This window comes from Eleutherodactylus coqui, chromosome 3 (assembly GCF_035609145.1).
Source record: "Eleutherodactylus coqui strain aEleCoq1 chromosome 3, aEleCoq1.hap1, whole genome shotgun sequence".
In the NCBI taxonomy this organism is placed as follows: domain Eukaryota; kingdom Metazoa; phylum Chordata; class Amphibia; order Anura; family Eleutherodactylidae; genus Eleutherodactylus; species Eleutherodactylus coqui.
The window spans coordinates 295,074,647-295,091,899 of NC_089839.1; the positions used below are offsets into that span (position 1 = coordinate 295,074,647).

A 17,253-nucleotide genomic window follows, 5' to 3' on the forward strand; every position below is an offset into this window, starting at 1 on the left:
AAATATTTATACACGTGCTTGAGGGAAGGAAAATACGAGCAATCAGAGGTAATTAACGGCTGGCGAACGTTCACGGTCGTCTCATTTATAAATCAGCGAAAGACCAGAAGTCCTCAGAAATTATGGAAAACATGGAGGGAAGTGACTGGAACATTCAGGTGATACGAAACATTCCACATAAACCTGCAGACGCGGCCGCCGTGACCTTGGCTGGAATTTCGTTAAGACTCCACGTTCTCATGGTACAATAAGGGCGCCTTCACACGGGAGGATGTGCGCACGGATTTGTGCAAGCAAAATGTGCGCGGGCAGTACGTCCAGAATGGAACCCATTGATATCAGCGGATTCGGACACATTTTCCGTTTTTGCGTGCGCTGAAAAATAGGACCTGCTGTATTGTAGTGCGCAGTTACGCATCATGGGTCCTTATATAAGTCTATGGGAGGTGCGCAAATGCAGAATATGCTGCACAATTCCGTGCAAAACAACACCTCTGGAACTCATTAGGCTAAATAGACATTTAAAAGGGGGCGTGGGGGTGTGCCCACACAATAAACCCTGCCTGCGCAAAAAGTACAGTAAAATGTGCTGATACACACGCAAAAATGCTTTATACATAATGCATAGACATTGCGCTGAAGCGTGCGCATTTTTATGCACTTTTTCAATTTTTCAACACCATTTTAATCCGTTTGGCATAAAAAAACCTGCATGATGGGATCTGCGCACTTTTTTTTTTGTTAAGGTTGCCATAGCTACATGCAATAGAAACGCTGGCGCTGTCGTGTTGCCCTGTTCACATTTGCGTCTGGGTTTGCATTATTCTATTCTGTCATAGGTATAGAAAAACGGAAACTCTGCAGTAAACGGATCTGTCCAATGACGAAACTGAATGGCGTCGGAGGGATCCCACTGACTATATTGGGGTCTGTCAGCTTCCCTACAAACACCGTGGCTGGCACTATTACGGACAAGCGGCTGGTGCTGTTAGGGAAGCACAGAGGTTGGTATTGTTAAAGTGAGGACATTGTTATGGGGAATAGTGCTGGGAATGGTATAGAAGCACTGGGGCTAGCACGGTTATGGGGGGACTGTGATTGGTACTATCATATAGGGTCGGCTCCAGGTTTGGGTAAAAGAGTGGCAGGAAGCCCACTTAGTCATTCATTGGCCCTACTGTGCCCACTGAGTCATTAATAAGGCCACACTGTGCCCACTTAGTAAAAAATAAGGCCCCACTATGTCCCTTGAGTCATTTATAGGCCCCACTGTGGTCCCTGAGACATTTATAGACCCCACAGTGCCCTTCTGAGTAATTAATAAGGCCCACTATGCCCCCTGAGTAATTATAAGCCCCCACTGTGCCCCCTGAGTAATTATAAGCCCCCACTGTGCCCCCTGAGTAATAAGACTTCACTGAGCTCTTCAAGTTATTTATAAGCCCCACTGTGCCCCCTGAGTCACTTAGGGCTCCTGTCCACGGGCGATTGTGCACCGCTTTCCTCGCGGCGATAATATGGTCGCACGGAACGCAGTGAACGCTTTCCATAGCAGCCCCCTGTCCATGAGCAGAGAATCATAGCGATTCTCTGCTCGCGAGCGGCAAATCGCAGCATGCCGCAATTCTCTGTGGTGAGCCTATCTGTCAGATAGGCTCACCTCAGAGAACTGTCAGTTCTCTCCCCTGCTCCCGGGCGGTGGAATATCGCTAGCAATATTCTACAACGCCCATGGACAGGCGGCTTTATAGGCCCACATGTATCCCAAATCATTTCCAGGTCCCACTGTTCTTCAAAGTCATTTATAATCCCTACTGTGTCCCCTGAGTTATTTATAAGCCCCGCTGTGCTCTCCAAGTGATTCATAGGCCTTAAAGTACCCCCTGCATCATTTATAGACTCCACTGTGCTATGAGCCACTTAGCAGTCTCATTGTGCCTCTAGAGTAATTTATAGGCCCCACTGTGCCCCCTGAGTAATTAAAACCCTACTGTGCCCCCTGAGTCATTTATAGGCCCTACTGTGCCCCCTGAGTCATTTATAGGCCCAACTGTGCCCCCTGAGTCATTTATAGGCCCCACTGTGCCCTCTGAGTCATTTATAGGCCCCACTGTGCCCCCTGAGTCATTTATAGGCCCCATTGTGCTGCAGCTATAAAATAAAATAATAAACTCACTCACATCCATCACATTTCCACGGTTTCTTCCATTTTCATGCTGCATTAAAAATCTGCACTTAATCACTGTACAAATTGACCTACAGTGCGGAATTGAGATCCGCAGTGTGTATATTTTAGCAGTAGATTTGCTGCAGAAAACTTGCCGATTTCTCCCATAGACTTCAATGGAGGCCAATATATGCAGCCGCAGTAGCTACAGAATGGACAGCGGATTGCCACAGCAGATTTTCCACATGGAAAATCCACAGCAAAGTCGCCGACTCTGAACATGACCTAATGGGGAAGACTTCCTCAAGGAATCTCCAGGTTAAGAACTGGCACTCTCTAGAATGACGAATGATCGGCCATTGTCTTATTTAAAGCGAACTGGTAATATTCATTTAGCGCACATGTATACACAGCCACACACTAATGAACCCCCCGGGGGGCTCTTGGCATCTGTTCTACCCGCCTGACATCTGACCTCCCCCCAACGCTGTATATTTGCTCTTAGAATTCGCTCATTTAGCTCCATGTTTTTTCAATTAGAAGGTAACATGTGCGCTCGATCATAGTAGATCATTCCGAATGCGCCACACTTGGAAGACATTAAAATAATTAATTCACATCACTGCTCACATCATTTCCAGTGTTTTCCTTTCTGGAACCAACTTGTAATTTAAAACTTTAAACTTTTGTTTAATTTTTTTTGTTTTAGTAATTTCCCGTCACGCATTAGTTTTTCTTTTGGTCTTTCGGTTACATGAATTCTAGTTTAGCATTTTCATTATTTACTGTATATTGATAATATGCCATCTTCAAAGAGCCCTATACATTGAGATTATGAATAGAATGTAAGAATGACAGTAAGGACTGACTCTTAAAGGGGTTGTACTACAATTGCAAGGTATTCCCTGCCACTGCTGAGACCCTCCCCCCCCCCCCCCCCTCTTCAATCCCAAGTATGGGGGTCCTTTTTGCTCTAAAAAAGGGAAGAGGAGGAGAAAGGAAGAAGAAGGAAGAGGGAAGGGAAAGGAGGAAGAAAAAGGAAGAGAAAGAAGAAGAAGGTAGAGGAAGAGATTGGAAGAGGGAAAAGAAAGGAGGAAGAGGCAAGAGAAAGAAGAAGGTGGTAGAGGAATAAGAAGAAGGAAGAGGGAAGAGAAAGAGAAAAATAAGAAGGAATAGGAAGAAGGAAGAGGGAAGTGAAAGGAGGAAGAAGAGGGAAGAGAAAGGAGGAAGTAGAGGGAAGAAAAAGAAGGAAGAAGAGGGAAGAGAAAGAAGAAGGTAGAGGAAAAGAAAGATGGAAGAAGAAGAAGAAAGATGGAAGAGGAAGGAAGAAGAAGAAGAAGGAAGAAGAAGAAAGAAGAAAAAAAAGGAAGAAAGAAGAAATAGGGGGCATGGCCAAGATGAACTGCCTACTGAACTTTTAGTAAAGCTTGATCTGGAACAGGGTTCAAGGGTTTCAGTTCACTCAACACTAGTACCAGTCTCTGTGCTTCCATAACAGTACCAGCCCTTTCCGCATGGCAGTGTCAACCCCAATGCTTAAATAACATTCTCAGCTCAATTCCCCATAACCGTGTACTTACAGTGCCTCATTATACCAACCACTTTGCTTCCATATCAGTAATAGCCCCTTTCCCCATAACAGTGCCAACCCTAATGTTTCCATAACAATCCCAACACAATTCCCTATAATGATATCATAACAGTGCCCCATAACAGTGCCAACCACTGTGCTTCCATAACTAGCCCTTTCCCTACAACAGTACCAAACCTCGTACCAGTCCCACCAGTACAATGTACCATAAACATGTCAGCCACTGTGCTTTAATGACACTACCAACCATAGTTCCCCCATAGCATGGACAACCTCTGCTCTGCGTAACAATACCAGCCTAGTCCGTTCATGTTAGTGCTAGTAACCATAAAAAGACGACTACAACATGACTATGGATGTAAAACTAAAAAATTGAAACCGGCATCACGTATCCATATTTACGCCATTGATAAAAATGCGCATAAAATATAAATCCAGTGCAGACAGAACATTGCATTATTCTAGTACCCCTAGGGGTGGGTCTGTCAGTGCACCGCTGACACATTCTCCAGAGCCAGCCGCTGAATTTTGCATGCAGCTCTGGAGGCAACTGGAGTCCAAAACATATTTTTCAACATTGTATATAGATTGCATTAAAGGTGAACCTATTCTCTAAACCTGAAGACTCAAATTTCATATGGTGCAAGGAATCTTGGCAGCTCTTTATCGGAGCCCCTGTCAAGCGCTGACTGGGATTTACCAGTACAAGGCTTGTACAGCCGGACGGGCCCCCTAGACTGAGACTTGTAATGAAGAAAGCAGACCCGTACTCCTTAACCACACAGCCCACCCCAACCCAAGGAGAAATACATTCTTGTTACATTCGGAAACATAATCTTTCTTCTCGTGTCTTTTGATCTTTGTCCCATTTTACTCCGGTCTGTTTTTTTTTTTTTCTTTTTGTCTAAAAGCTTTCAATCAGTACGAGACAAAAGTAATTATTGTCAGGGATATCTTGGCAGATCTTTCCTATTGTGCAGCTGATGTATGAGCCCGGCTGCTTTATATCATTACAGTAATGACAAATTGAAAAGGTTCCAGTAGGCAGCAGGAAAGCCGCATGAAAAAAAAAAAAAAAGTATCGACACTGACCTGGATTTCGCTTTCTTTTGTAATTCGGCGAATCCATCGTGGCCTTGGACGACGTGATCAATCTTAAGAGGGGAGAGAGAAATGCAAATTCAATGAAGTGTAATGGATACCGCGTCTAATTGTGCAGCGCATAATGCAATATAATCTATTTATCCGCCGAGGACGCAGTTTACAAAAACACCACAAACCGGTTGCTTCAATTCATTTCCATGAAGCTCCGATGCGCGTCAGCAGAATGACGGCAGAAAAGGAACATTTATTTAAGCCTGAAGAAGAAAAAAAAGGCTGTCTAATATAAATGAGAGAAGGAAGAGTGAAAAGTTCCCGGAAATCAAGGTCATGACTTCAAAAAGTTGAGACTTTTTGAATCATTGCATTCTCATGGAAGGGACCTCCAAGGTCATCAGGTCCAATTTTGCTCAGCCCCACCTCGTCACAGCCCTAGTTTTGGGCTGTGTGCGCTCCGTCTATTCTATGGCTCCTGTGTTTTTCAAACTACATTTTTGGCGCATTTTTTCAACGCAGACTAAAACGCTTCTGTGTAATAGCAGCCTAAGGCTAGTTTGACACGGGCGAGCGCGATAATGGGCCGTGAAACTCAAACTGATATCGCATTCGGAAAGCAGCGATCAAGTTTCAATGGGAAACCTCACATCGCACTCACATGCACCTCGCACACTGTGGAATGTTTTTTCCAGCCCCGTTGAAAACAATGGGTGAGGGGTTCCGTGGGAACGACCAAAGATAGGACATGCCGTGATTTTTTCCGCATCGGGGTTCATATTCGTGCGAGATGTGCGCGTCTTGCAATGCACAAATCTCGTAAAAGTTTTTCGTCCGTGTGAAAGGCGCCTAAAGCCTGATTCACACGGACGTATTTGCGCACGCAGTACGCACTAACTAAAACCCATTGATTTCAATAGGTTCATTCACATAAGCGTATGTTGCACACGCATTTCGTTTATTTAAAAAATCCGCAGCTTGCTCTATTTTCCAGCGCATTTGTGCACAAAAATAGCGCATATTGAACTAATTAACCTAATTGCCCCTTTCAATGAATGGGAGCATGGTTTTTTTTGCACGTGCGCAATTTGCATGCACAAAAAGTATAGTAAAACATGCATGTGCAAATACGCAACAGGCCAGGGGTCCCAACGCAGATATGAAAATGAGGTTACTGATAGATAATACAAGGGCAGGTATAGAACCACAACCCTCAGCATGCAGACGAGCAGACTGCTATATGGAGGAGCGTTGCACAGGTGCACAATGCTGATGACCAACCCCTCACATACTGACTATATATTGGGGGGGGGGGGGCGTCGCAACGTATTTTCGCATGAATGAGGTTGAATGCGGTATATCTGAGCGCATGTCTGCGTATAGTACTGTACTTTTTGTGCATGCCAGTTCACACGCACATTCTTTCCATGGACTAAAATGCAATTTATCCTAACGAGGTCCAGATGTGTTCTTTTTTTCGCAGGTCAATAGGGGTGTCGACTCTCCCTAAGGACTCCCTCACACTGGCAACATGGCATCCCCGTGTCCTGGGTTCCGCTGCAGCTTCTTCTTGCTCCCCAGCAGTCGTCTTCTTCATCTCTTCCGGTCGGGGATTGAAAAATCCCCACCTCCTAGAAGTGCTGGCTGTGATTGGCTGACGCTCAGCCAATGGGAGCCAGCACTCGATGAATGGCTGTGATTGGTTCATCGAGCGCTGGCTGTGATTGGCTATGTGTCAGATGAAGGAGAACAGTGCCAGGGATTATTAAGTAGATGCAGCCGGGCTGACAGCACTTCTAAGGTGATATATTCTTTTTTAAACATTTTTTCCTGCAACTGGGCTTAGGTTAGATAAAATTAGATATCTAATTAGACAGTAGGATTTCCTACTGTCAAAGTTGCATCACACCGCACGAAAATCGCATTTTCGTGCAACGCGATTAAACAGAGACAGCGGCTCTATAGGGAAACATGGGACGCAAAACCTCAGAGGCGCGGGCATATCGCCAGACCCAGGAGGTTTTTGTGTCAGGATGTCGCATGCTACAAAACATCGCACATGTAAATTAACCTATAGGAAAGCATGGGCTTCACATGCATGCTGAGAGATGTGGTTCTACACCTCCCTTTGTATCAGTATATTAGTATGGCCGCTGGCAGTGATTTTTCAGTTGGCACCTCCCTTTTTTGTGTTTCGTGTGCAGGGATGTTCATCTGTAACTCCCTCGCACCCCATAAGTTCATCCGACTGACGACTCTTTATTTCATGGTAAAACAATGGGCTTCATATTTGTGCGTCTCGCAAGGTACAAATCCCGCACGATTTTTACGCCATTGTGAAGGCGCCCTAAGGCCTTATTCACACGAACAAGATAATGTGGTTGAGTTAGCCGGGCAATAAAGTCGCGGCCCCCAGAACCAATGGTTTCCCATAGATTGATTCAGATGAACAATTTTTTGGCGCACAAAAATATTGGAACAAAAAATCTAGCACATAAGCGCGTTATTTCAGTGACCAAAATGTCTTTGTGCGCAATAATATCAGCCTTGCCCTATCTTTGGACCGCACAGCGCTGGAGGCTTCATAGACTCCTATGGGAGGCATCAGAAAAAGGGAGGGGAGGGAGTTTAGCAACGGCAAGCGCTGCTTAAAACTGACAGGCGCCTCTAGATGACTCATTTAAAAGGGATTACTAGTAGTTCTACCGTCCGAGGGATTTCAGGAATGCGGCGCAATTTCCCTGCAGCCAGCAGTGTAAATTGACGGAAAAATCGTGAATAGCCTCGATATTAACGCTCCTGCGAAGGAGGCCTATGAGTGACATCATGGTATCTCTAAAATAATGAAATCCAAAGTGCTTCCAAAATGATGAAAGCCACAGCGCCCCCATAGTAGAGCCTGGCATACTGCGGTCATAAAAATTCTAGCCGAAACTGCCCTTTATAACGTGTAGATGGGCAGCGGTAGTCGTGACGCCATTGCTGGTTCAGTGACGGCAGTAATGACTAGAGTTGCCCAGTAGAAATAACTACTCTTCCAGACATCCCACAATTGTAGAAGGTGAATGACAACCTCTGTGGGACTCGTAATGATGGTTTCAGAGGCGTAACTTGAGGCTATTGGGTCCCATTGCAAAATCTGTAATAGGGCTAGGGCCCCCTAAAGCTCCAGGACTCGGTGTGACCGCATCCTCTGCATCCATTATAGTTACGCTTCCTGGGTGATTTGTATCTCATCTTTTCCAGAGTAGGATTTTAACACCTTGACATAAGATGACTTACTTCTATTTACATATATTTTCATTTCTATACCCTCCCTGACAGCCCGTCTTGGGAAAACATCATCAGATGACCTCAGGATTGCACGGTGTATCAGGATGACTCAGGATGACCGGCTTGTTTCTTCACTCTGTGGATGACTTTATATCCAGAATCAATATCTAAATGCTGCAGATACAGCGGCCGGAGCGCTCCGTTATCTGAGTCACACCAGATTATCTAAGCCTCATGACTAAACATCTATATATATAATGCAAGGTATCAATGTGCCGCCATCACTTCATACCACAATGCTGCTATCTAAAGATGTGAAGGGGCAGATGGATATATGGCAAATCTTACTGCAGCTGATCAGCAAGTATGACATGGTAGGAAAAGGCAGCCGAAAACACCAAGGATCGAAGGGCCTCAGAAGCAAATCAAATAGGCAATAAAGGCTATAGAAACTTTGGGCATAACAAATTAATCCACGCATCTTACTAAGTCCCTGCAGAAAAAATAACGCACTCTGTTTAATTGTATTGAGTTTTCCTTTTCATGCATTTAGAAAGCCTCATACTTGCTTTGCAGGCTCTCCTACATTCAGATTTCTCGCTGGGTTGTGTTCCTAGCACTGATCAGCTGGTCTTTCTCTTGAATGCACAGATACCCAGCTACCCCTCCCCTCTCATCTTCTCTATCAGAGGCTGTGTAGAGGCACGCCCACTCAATACTACACAGCTATCTCATCCTGTCACTGAGTAGCTGCTGGTTTGTTCCCCCTCACTGATAAGGGCAGAAAATTTACCCAAAGTAAATTGCACTGTGTAAAAGGGGCTTTATCCATAAGATAAGTTATAAAAGTCTGTTTGGTGGGGGGTCTCACCACTGAAATCCCCACTGATCCTGAAAACCAGTGTCCCGTTTTCCCTGCTCCTCCTCAGTGCTATCTCACTGCACCCACCCACAGTGACATGGAGTTTGAATGGAACGCCTGTAGCACATGTGTACAGGTGCTTAGCTATCTCTGGCAGTCCCATTGAATGGAATAGCACCGGGCATGTGGAGTCACTGCTCCATTCAATTTCATTCTCACTTTCGTGGGATGCGGTGAGTTCACAGTGAGGATGAGCAGGAAAACCGGGACCCCTGTTCTCAGGGTCGGTGGGGATCTCAGTGGTCAGACCCCCCACCAATCAGACTTTTATATCTATCCTATGGATAGGTGATAAATGTCAATTGTGGTACATCCCCTTTAAATTTGGAAACAAGTACTTGACACACTATCAACACCTATGGAGTTTGCAACAATGTGACACTTTTTTGGGCCGCATTAAGTTACAGCAGCCATTTTTAGCAGCTCTGGAACTATCATTCAGTCACAGAGTCACCCAGGCTTCTCAGAAGTGCACAACCCCTGCTTTCTCCTCCCCTTTTATTCTTCTGTGGCTCCGCCCATGAGGTTTTACAATGAAATCAATGCAAATGTTTATCTACGGATGCTTGGTGAATCCTAGAATAAAGAGGCAGCTCAAGGCATTTTTAGCAATAATGGAGATCTGCTTACAATGCTATAGAAACCATAGTACACTATAGCTATGGCTCTTTATCACCTCCTGGCCATATTAGCTGTATGCTACACATATGATGCCCCATAATATCTTGTACCAACACACTCACTAGCTTTCCAGTTGCACTTTGTCCACCCTCGTTGAGCCAGAATCCTGGAACCATGGCCGAGTAATAGGGTCCCCAGACACCGGGGACAAATATAGGCTCCTCACTGATCTGTATGAAGAGGAAAGAGAAATAGCACATGACTGGATTTTCATTAGGCTGCATATGGCTTTCAAGTAGATATTTAAACTCATAGGGCCACTCCGGTGAAAACAAATTGTTCCATCCCTGCCCCTCCTCATCAGATTTCCTTTCACACTCTGGAGGTCTCTTCTATGTATTCTAGTCACTTCTCTTCTGTGCAGCCCCCCTGTATGATGCCTATCAGGCACCATCTTGATTTTTCACATTCTAGTTTCACATCTAACCCATGATGGATCAGCCCAGCATTATTTAAGGCTATACCATTTTTGCTTGCGGATGTGGTCTGTTTAATTATCATTACCCTCTATAGTCACCTAAATAAGCTACAGACCATAAGCATACAGTCAGAAATTTGAGCTTTGATCTCCTCTATTATAGCTGTGTGACAGGAGCTGGCGGTAACTGTGACAGGAGTGTCCATGTCCCTCTCTAAGCAGTTTTTGTGCTAGATCCATGTAACAACATCACACTGGCTGAGAAATTGACTGCAACATGAAACCATAGCTCCGAGTAGATCAGAGCTGGTAAGAACACACATGACCATCTGAGGAAAAAGAGACTAAGAGATTCAGACAGAAAGAAATGACTAACCGAGGTAACATCAGCCCACTTATATATACTGGAGGTAGAGCTACATAATGAATGAATTTTAAAAAATCACCAGAGTGGCCCTTTAATAACTCCATAAATCCTTCTGATAATCTGGAACATTTGTAAGTTTGTGTCTGCCCTGCTCCTCAGGGGTGGGGTTAGTGATGTCACTAGGCCATTGCTGGAGAATTCATCTACTGTGAGATACTCTGTTCTCCTAAGTAATCAGCTTCATTATCATGTAGGGACAGACATTGTGGCCCCTACTTTGCATGTTGGAGTCTATGGAACATCAGATGGCAGGTCCTCTACGATTGCTTTGTTGCCCAGTCCTCCCGTATGTCATACTATAGTGATTGTACAGTATACTGAATGTTCCCATATACAGCATACAGTGCATTCCCCAGCCGTGAACCTCTCAGCAGATCAGAAATCCCGGTACATGAAATACTTTCTATGATTGATGATCTACAGACACTCGTTCCGCAATTCAGGCCTGCAATCCCTGTTTACTTTGGCTAATGCCATCTATAAAAGTTTATATTGGACATTTCTTTCCAATTATGTTTGAAAACTTAAAGAAAATGCATCTGCGAATCGCTGGGAAGGATCAGTGCAAAGATGCTGCAGCATATTATAAAACCTCCGACCGCCCATGATGAGCAGGAATAGAATGTAGCAGACATTTGTTATCTATAAAGTACAAATAGCTCATATTGGATACATTAACCTGCTGTCACATGCTTAATAGCCAGGAGCGTCTTTGAGACTCGGAGAGGCCAGAGAGAATGGGGCACGATATTAACATATACAAGACTAAGCAATGGCAGAACTTTAGGGGTCCAAGGTGAAACAAATGACTTGTGTGCCCGGGTGCCCTCGTACTAAGCTGCCCAATCACATGGTGCTTTGTGTTCTTGCATGACCTCTGTAGAAATCACAGGAAAAAGAATGAAGAGGCTGCAACCTGCCAGCGGCTCCTTGTCTGGGATATATAGTTTTGCTAGTTTTGAGTGTTCCTGCCAATGGCATTGCAGGGTAGTAATATGATGGCCCAAGCAATAGAGGATTGGCATCTGTTAAGGAGGACCTGTCATGTCAGCAAAGTCGGCTGCATAACTTTGTTGCTGCGCTAACCCCAACCATGCCTTTTTTTTTTATACTCATCCTCGTTCCCCCATATTCGCTATTCTGAGATTCCGTACCCGGTGCCGTGAATGTGTCAAGTGGGCGATCTGCACTGCACATTGTTGATGGGCGACATCAGACTTGATTGACAGTGAACGATGGAGACCGTTTACTGCTGCAGTCAATCGCTGGCCTTGACCACAATGCTGTCATGTATTGCATGTAACTGCTGAAGGCTGCTGCGGTCATGTGAATGTTGAAGGACATCTGACCGCTGTAGGACTATAGTCGTCAGGAATGGAGCAGCTGAGCTGGAGGTGAAGCATTTAATAGTTTATTATCTGATTACATTCTCTGCCATGAGCCAGCTTTTAAAAGTCCTAGAAAATCCCTTTAAAAGGGAACCAGTCACCAGTTCAGCTACAAAACATGAAAGTGGAGCTAATTCCACAGCTTATGCTAGTATGATCATCGAATCAGTCCATGGTTTCACGTTCCTTGGATCCCAGATCGACCGCAGTGGCGAATCGGGACCTGAAATCAAATGAAGAATCCGCTTTGGCCGTAGTGCAATGCAAGGAATGACGAAGATATGGAAGAGCAAAGACATCTGCATTACAACAACGATCCGCATAATCAATGCAATCATTTTCCCAATACCTACATATGTATGTGGAAGCTGGACACTCCAGAAAGTAGACAGAAGAGGGATGGAGGCCTTTGAGCTGTTGTGATGGCGGCATATGCTGCGCATGCCATGGACAGAGAGGATCACAGATAAGGCCATCCTAGACCAGGTCAGACCAAAAGCATCATAGAAGGCAAAATCACCAAACAATGGCTTTCATACTTGGGTCATGGCATACGAGCCAACTCTCTGGAAACAACATTAATGCTCGGCACAGTCAGTTGGTCCAGAAGAAGAGGACGCCAAAGAACACGCTGGCTAGATACAATCAACGGGGATACGACCATGACTGTGGGAGATCTGAAGGAAGCGGCCAAAGACAGGGAGGCATGGCGTATGCTGATCCACAAGGTGACTGAAAGTCGGCAACGACTGATCACATAAATCATCATCATCAATGCCAGCATACCTTGTAAAGCAGCCCTTTAATATATCCTGCACTGTATGTTAATAGTGCCTGAATGGTCTGCTAGGTGGGCTCAGACCAATTCTGGTGCAGCGGTCTTGAGCATACTCGCTAATAAGAACTGATTGCCTAATGTCTGAGGTATAAAAGGAATTTTTGCTCCCCCCACACTCAGATCGCAGGGACTAACTTAGTGGGCTTAGGTGCTGCTTGAGAGCTGCTGAAGACTGCAAGAGGCAGCAGTAAAGAGAGTAAGGAGAAAAAGGCAAAGGAGCTGAGCACTGGACTGTACAAAGGGCCTGGAGACTGCTTCATAGAGCTGCCGGAGGAGGATTCTGTGGGTCTGAGTGGGGAAGAGATAACCAACATTGGCGAATACACAGAGAAAGGAGATCATAGAGTGCTTCTGCAATGTAAGTGAGGCTGGCCTCAGTGAAACCGCTAGATGTGCACACTGCTAGAGACCAAATAGTTAGCCAGCAGCCCTGCTGCAATTAGAGACAGAGACATTAGCGAGCATTTAAACAGCTGCTACAATTTCTGCATTTAAACACTCGAGAGTGGGTTAAAGGCAGAGATATTGATTGGAATGAAGCCGGCAATCTCAGAGACACTTATACCAGGATTTATCTCAATTGTGTTCCTGATTTGCTATATTGTGGGAAGTGAATCATTAATCCTTCAAAAAGAAGCTGTGTGTGCGCTGTGATTCGTTTATCTGCTTTACAAGATTAATCTTGGACTTACATTATTGATACTGTTTTGCCTGCATTGTTTCTGATTGTGTGTAAAGTATCCAATACTAGGATTCAGTTAGAAGGTAATTAGCGTTACATTAAGTTAATTGCTTACTCGTTAGTTATTATAACATCACTTACTTTCATTCCTTTGTTTGTAAATAAATATTGCATATTTCTGTAACTCCTTCGGCTGCATCATATTTTGAACCTGCGCCATAACTCCACCTACCGCGGCACTATGGCATCCACCGAACAATTCAAATCTCGCGCATGTGCTGAATGATCACGGATCGGCGCATGCGCAGATCATTTCGCCCCATTGTGGGCAGATTTAAGTGATTGTTCTACACATGAGCCGGGTGAGATTTGGACCATCCTGTGGATGATGAAGGAGATGTCATCCATGTTACTCCATGTTCTCACATGGGCGAGATGAATAGGGTCATACACATGCTTTTCAATGAGGTCATACACATAAGCGATATTTTTCCGCATTGCGGTAAAAAAGCGTAGCATGTCCTATTTTTTAGCGTGCTCTCGCATCGCATATTGTTCGAGGTGCATGAAAACAATGGGAGAAACTCCATAATCGCTACTTCTCCAAAGTGATACAAGCCTGTTCTGTTACACAAAACGCCTCGCATCCATGGCAAAATTGCATGTTGGCGAGCGCGACCGATATGGCACTCGCCCGTGTGAAGTTAGCCTCATTGTTTCCCTTTGTGAGTCTCTATCACAGGACACATGTTCTCCCCATGTAGGTTCTCTGGGGTCGGGGAGACTTTCTACCAGATCGTCTTTTGCTGAGCTCGGCTGTTCTCGAGCTCCTCTGACAAGAAGAACAATTAGATGTAATCAGAGACACAAATTCACTTCTAAACATGGAATGTAAAGTGATTATTTACTTGTCAGATTAATAATGATTTAGAATCATGAATGTAAACTTTGAAGCGGATGATTTACATTAGGATGTGGAAATCTGCGCAGTTTACGTTACTCCGATCAACCACATAAAATACATGGGACTAAAGAGCAGCAGATGAAAACCCAATGGATGAAATCTAGCAACTTCATGGCCTGCAAGAATAATCTGGGTTTTGGTAGTCTCTAAATGTTCTGATATCATGGGATGCAGAATATTCGGGGGCTATAATAGGAAAACATGATAAGTCAGCCTCTCCAACTAGCCTGGATTCAGTGGAACAGTCCCAGATTTTGGGGACTGTCCCACCATCGCAGGAGGAATGCTCTTTGACCCAATTCCTGCCCTTCATTGGTTCCCACTCTCCCAGTCCATCCATCAGCTGCGATAACCAGTCCGCCTTCCCTACTCATACAGGACTTGCTAGACCTGTACCCAACATAGCCTGATTTCACCTTCCTCTCTGGCTCCGAGGACATACAGTGTGTCTGTAGACACAGTCATGGGGTTGCAGACTGTGTGTGCGTCCGGCAAGTTCTGTGCGAGTTAGGAAGATGGACTGGCTACTGCCATTTATGGACAGACTGGAGCAGGGGCCTGGCAGTGAGATAGGGGAACAAATAAGTAGGGCCACAAAGGACACATTATTATATTAGGGGACTACAGAGGGGACATTATTACTTTATGGTACAACAGATACTATGAAGGTGCTAATAATATGAGAGGTTCTTTGGGGTAGCAGCAGGAAGGAGAAACTGTGGAGAGAGGATTCATGCCTGGAAGAAGTTTTCATGGCGGTCTGGCCCAGAGAGAAGAAAAAAATTATACAGACGATATTAATCCCCTGTCACCACTGGAGGTAACTTCACTGTAATCACTATCAATGTATAATGCTGGTACCTACGTAACATTTCTACCAGAGTGGGGGTCTTAGATCTTGTGCGACTGCCATAAAGGGTTAATATAACCGTACAGTGTAAGATTTGGTGCAATAGTTAATGCAAAGCCTTGCATAGAGATTGAACCGCTGTTTGGGACATAATGTGATAATTTTGTTAGAACGGTTATGGCGCCTGGTGGATAATCTACTTATGGTCCAATAAGAAGACCATACGTTCTTGCAAGGGTGAATATCAAGGAGCTCTTTGTCTCCAGGAAAAAGGAAGCCAATGCATGATTAGTATCTGCCTCATCCACGTCTTCAGGCTCTAAGTTATTAGAACTTCTGGGAAAAGCTGGGTGACAACTAGTTAGAAGACAATCGGGTATTCTGGTTCCCATTTGATATCATTATGGACTTCTCTGACCAAGACAAAGACCAAACTCCACAACTTGCAAGGAAACAGCAGCCAAGTTATACAGAAGCCTTTGCTGGTAATTCTCGAGAACCCCTCACTCCTTCCACCCCCCCCCCAAACCCATCATGTTTTTATTTTGAAGTCAGAGGCTTTTGCCAAGACATTCACGTTGCATCTGCAATAAAATCTCCAGATACACTTGGATGCGTCACGCGTCGTATAGAAATAACTTCCAGAAATCTGAAAGTGAGCGCTGACCTCTTCCAGTTACAATACATGAGTCATTTCTGCGCCGAACAGATCAATCCGAGGCCGGAGCGAGAACCGCGAGCGGGGATTTATTCCAGGCTCTTACTGCTCAATGTATCAATTAGCAGCCGGGATTCCAAGAGTGAATTTCAAGAAGCTCTTTGTCTCGAGGAAAAGGAAGCTAATGTGTGATTAGTATCTGCCACAGCCACGTCTTCAGGTTCTCAGTTATGAGAGCTTCTGGGAAAAGCTGGATGACAACTAATTCGGCCACCATGCAGCGCCAAACCTAGGTTAGATGGCACCCGTTGTAGAATTTGTTTTCAACCCACCCCCAGTAACGAAAAACAATATACATGCACTGATGGGCAGTCTTCCTGTATTCTGCTTGTGCAGAAAGCAACAACATGGTAGTATACCAGAACCAGGCTTATAATATGAATACAGCACCAGAACCAAGCTCCTAACATAAATACAGGCACACAACTAAGCTCATAACATAAATACAGCATGAACCAACCTCCGTACATACATACAGCACCAGAACCAACCTCCTAACATACATACAGAACCAGGCTTATAACATAAATACAACACAGGATCTAAGCTCCTAACATAAATACAGGCACACAACTAAACTCATAACATAAATACAGCATAAACCAACCACCGTACATACATACAGCACCAGAACCAAGCTCCTTAGATAAATGCAGCATCAGAACCAGGCTCAAAACATAAATACAGCCCCACAACTAAGCTCCTAACTAGAGATGAGTGAATCTACTCGGTTCGGGTGTTTTTGAACTCGAGCACCGCTTTTTCCGAGGGTGAGCGGGGGGTTGCAGAGGGGAGTGGGGGGGGGGGGAGAGAGAGAGCTCCCCCCTGTTCCCCAATGTTACCCCCTGCTCCACCACGCCGCCCCCGGGCCCCCCCGAATCTTTTCGTCCGAGTAGTGAGTTACTCGGAAAAAGCGGTGCTCGAGTTCAAAAACACCCGAACCGAGTACGCTCGCTCATCACTACTCCTAACATAAATACAGCAGGAACCAATCTCAGTACATACATACAGCACCAGAACCAAGCTCCTAACAAATACAGCACCAGAGCCAGGCTCATAACATACATACAGCACTACAAAAAAATCTCATAACATGAATACAGCATGAACCAACCTCTGTACATATATACAGCACCAGAACAAAGCTGCTAACATAAATACAGCATCAGAACCAAGCTCAAAACAAATACAGCACCACAACAACGCTCATAACATTAATACAGCATGAACCAACCTCAG

The 17,253-nt window shown here is 44.8% G+C and overlaps 1 protein-coding gene across 3 annotated transcripts in view; it reads right to left on the bottom strand.

Annotated features, from left to right (window-relative positions):
- Window positions 1-17,253, bottom strand: part of FGGY (FGGY carbohydrate kinase domain containing) — a 272,803-nt gene that overhangs the window by 113,732 nt on the left and 141,818 nt on the right. For all 3 annotated transcript variants that reach the window (XM_066597753.1, XM_066597754.1, XM_066597755.1), the window contains 2 exons: window positions 9,792-9,899; window positions 4,851-4,912 (listed from right to left, as the gene is read on the bottom strand). In XM_066597753.1, the coding sequence (XP_066453850.1) occupies window positions 4,851-4,912; window positions 9,792-9,899 (170 nt within the window). The remainder of the gene's footprint in view (window positions 1-4,850; window positions 4,913-9,791; window positions 9,900-17,253) is intronic.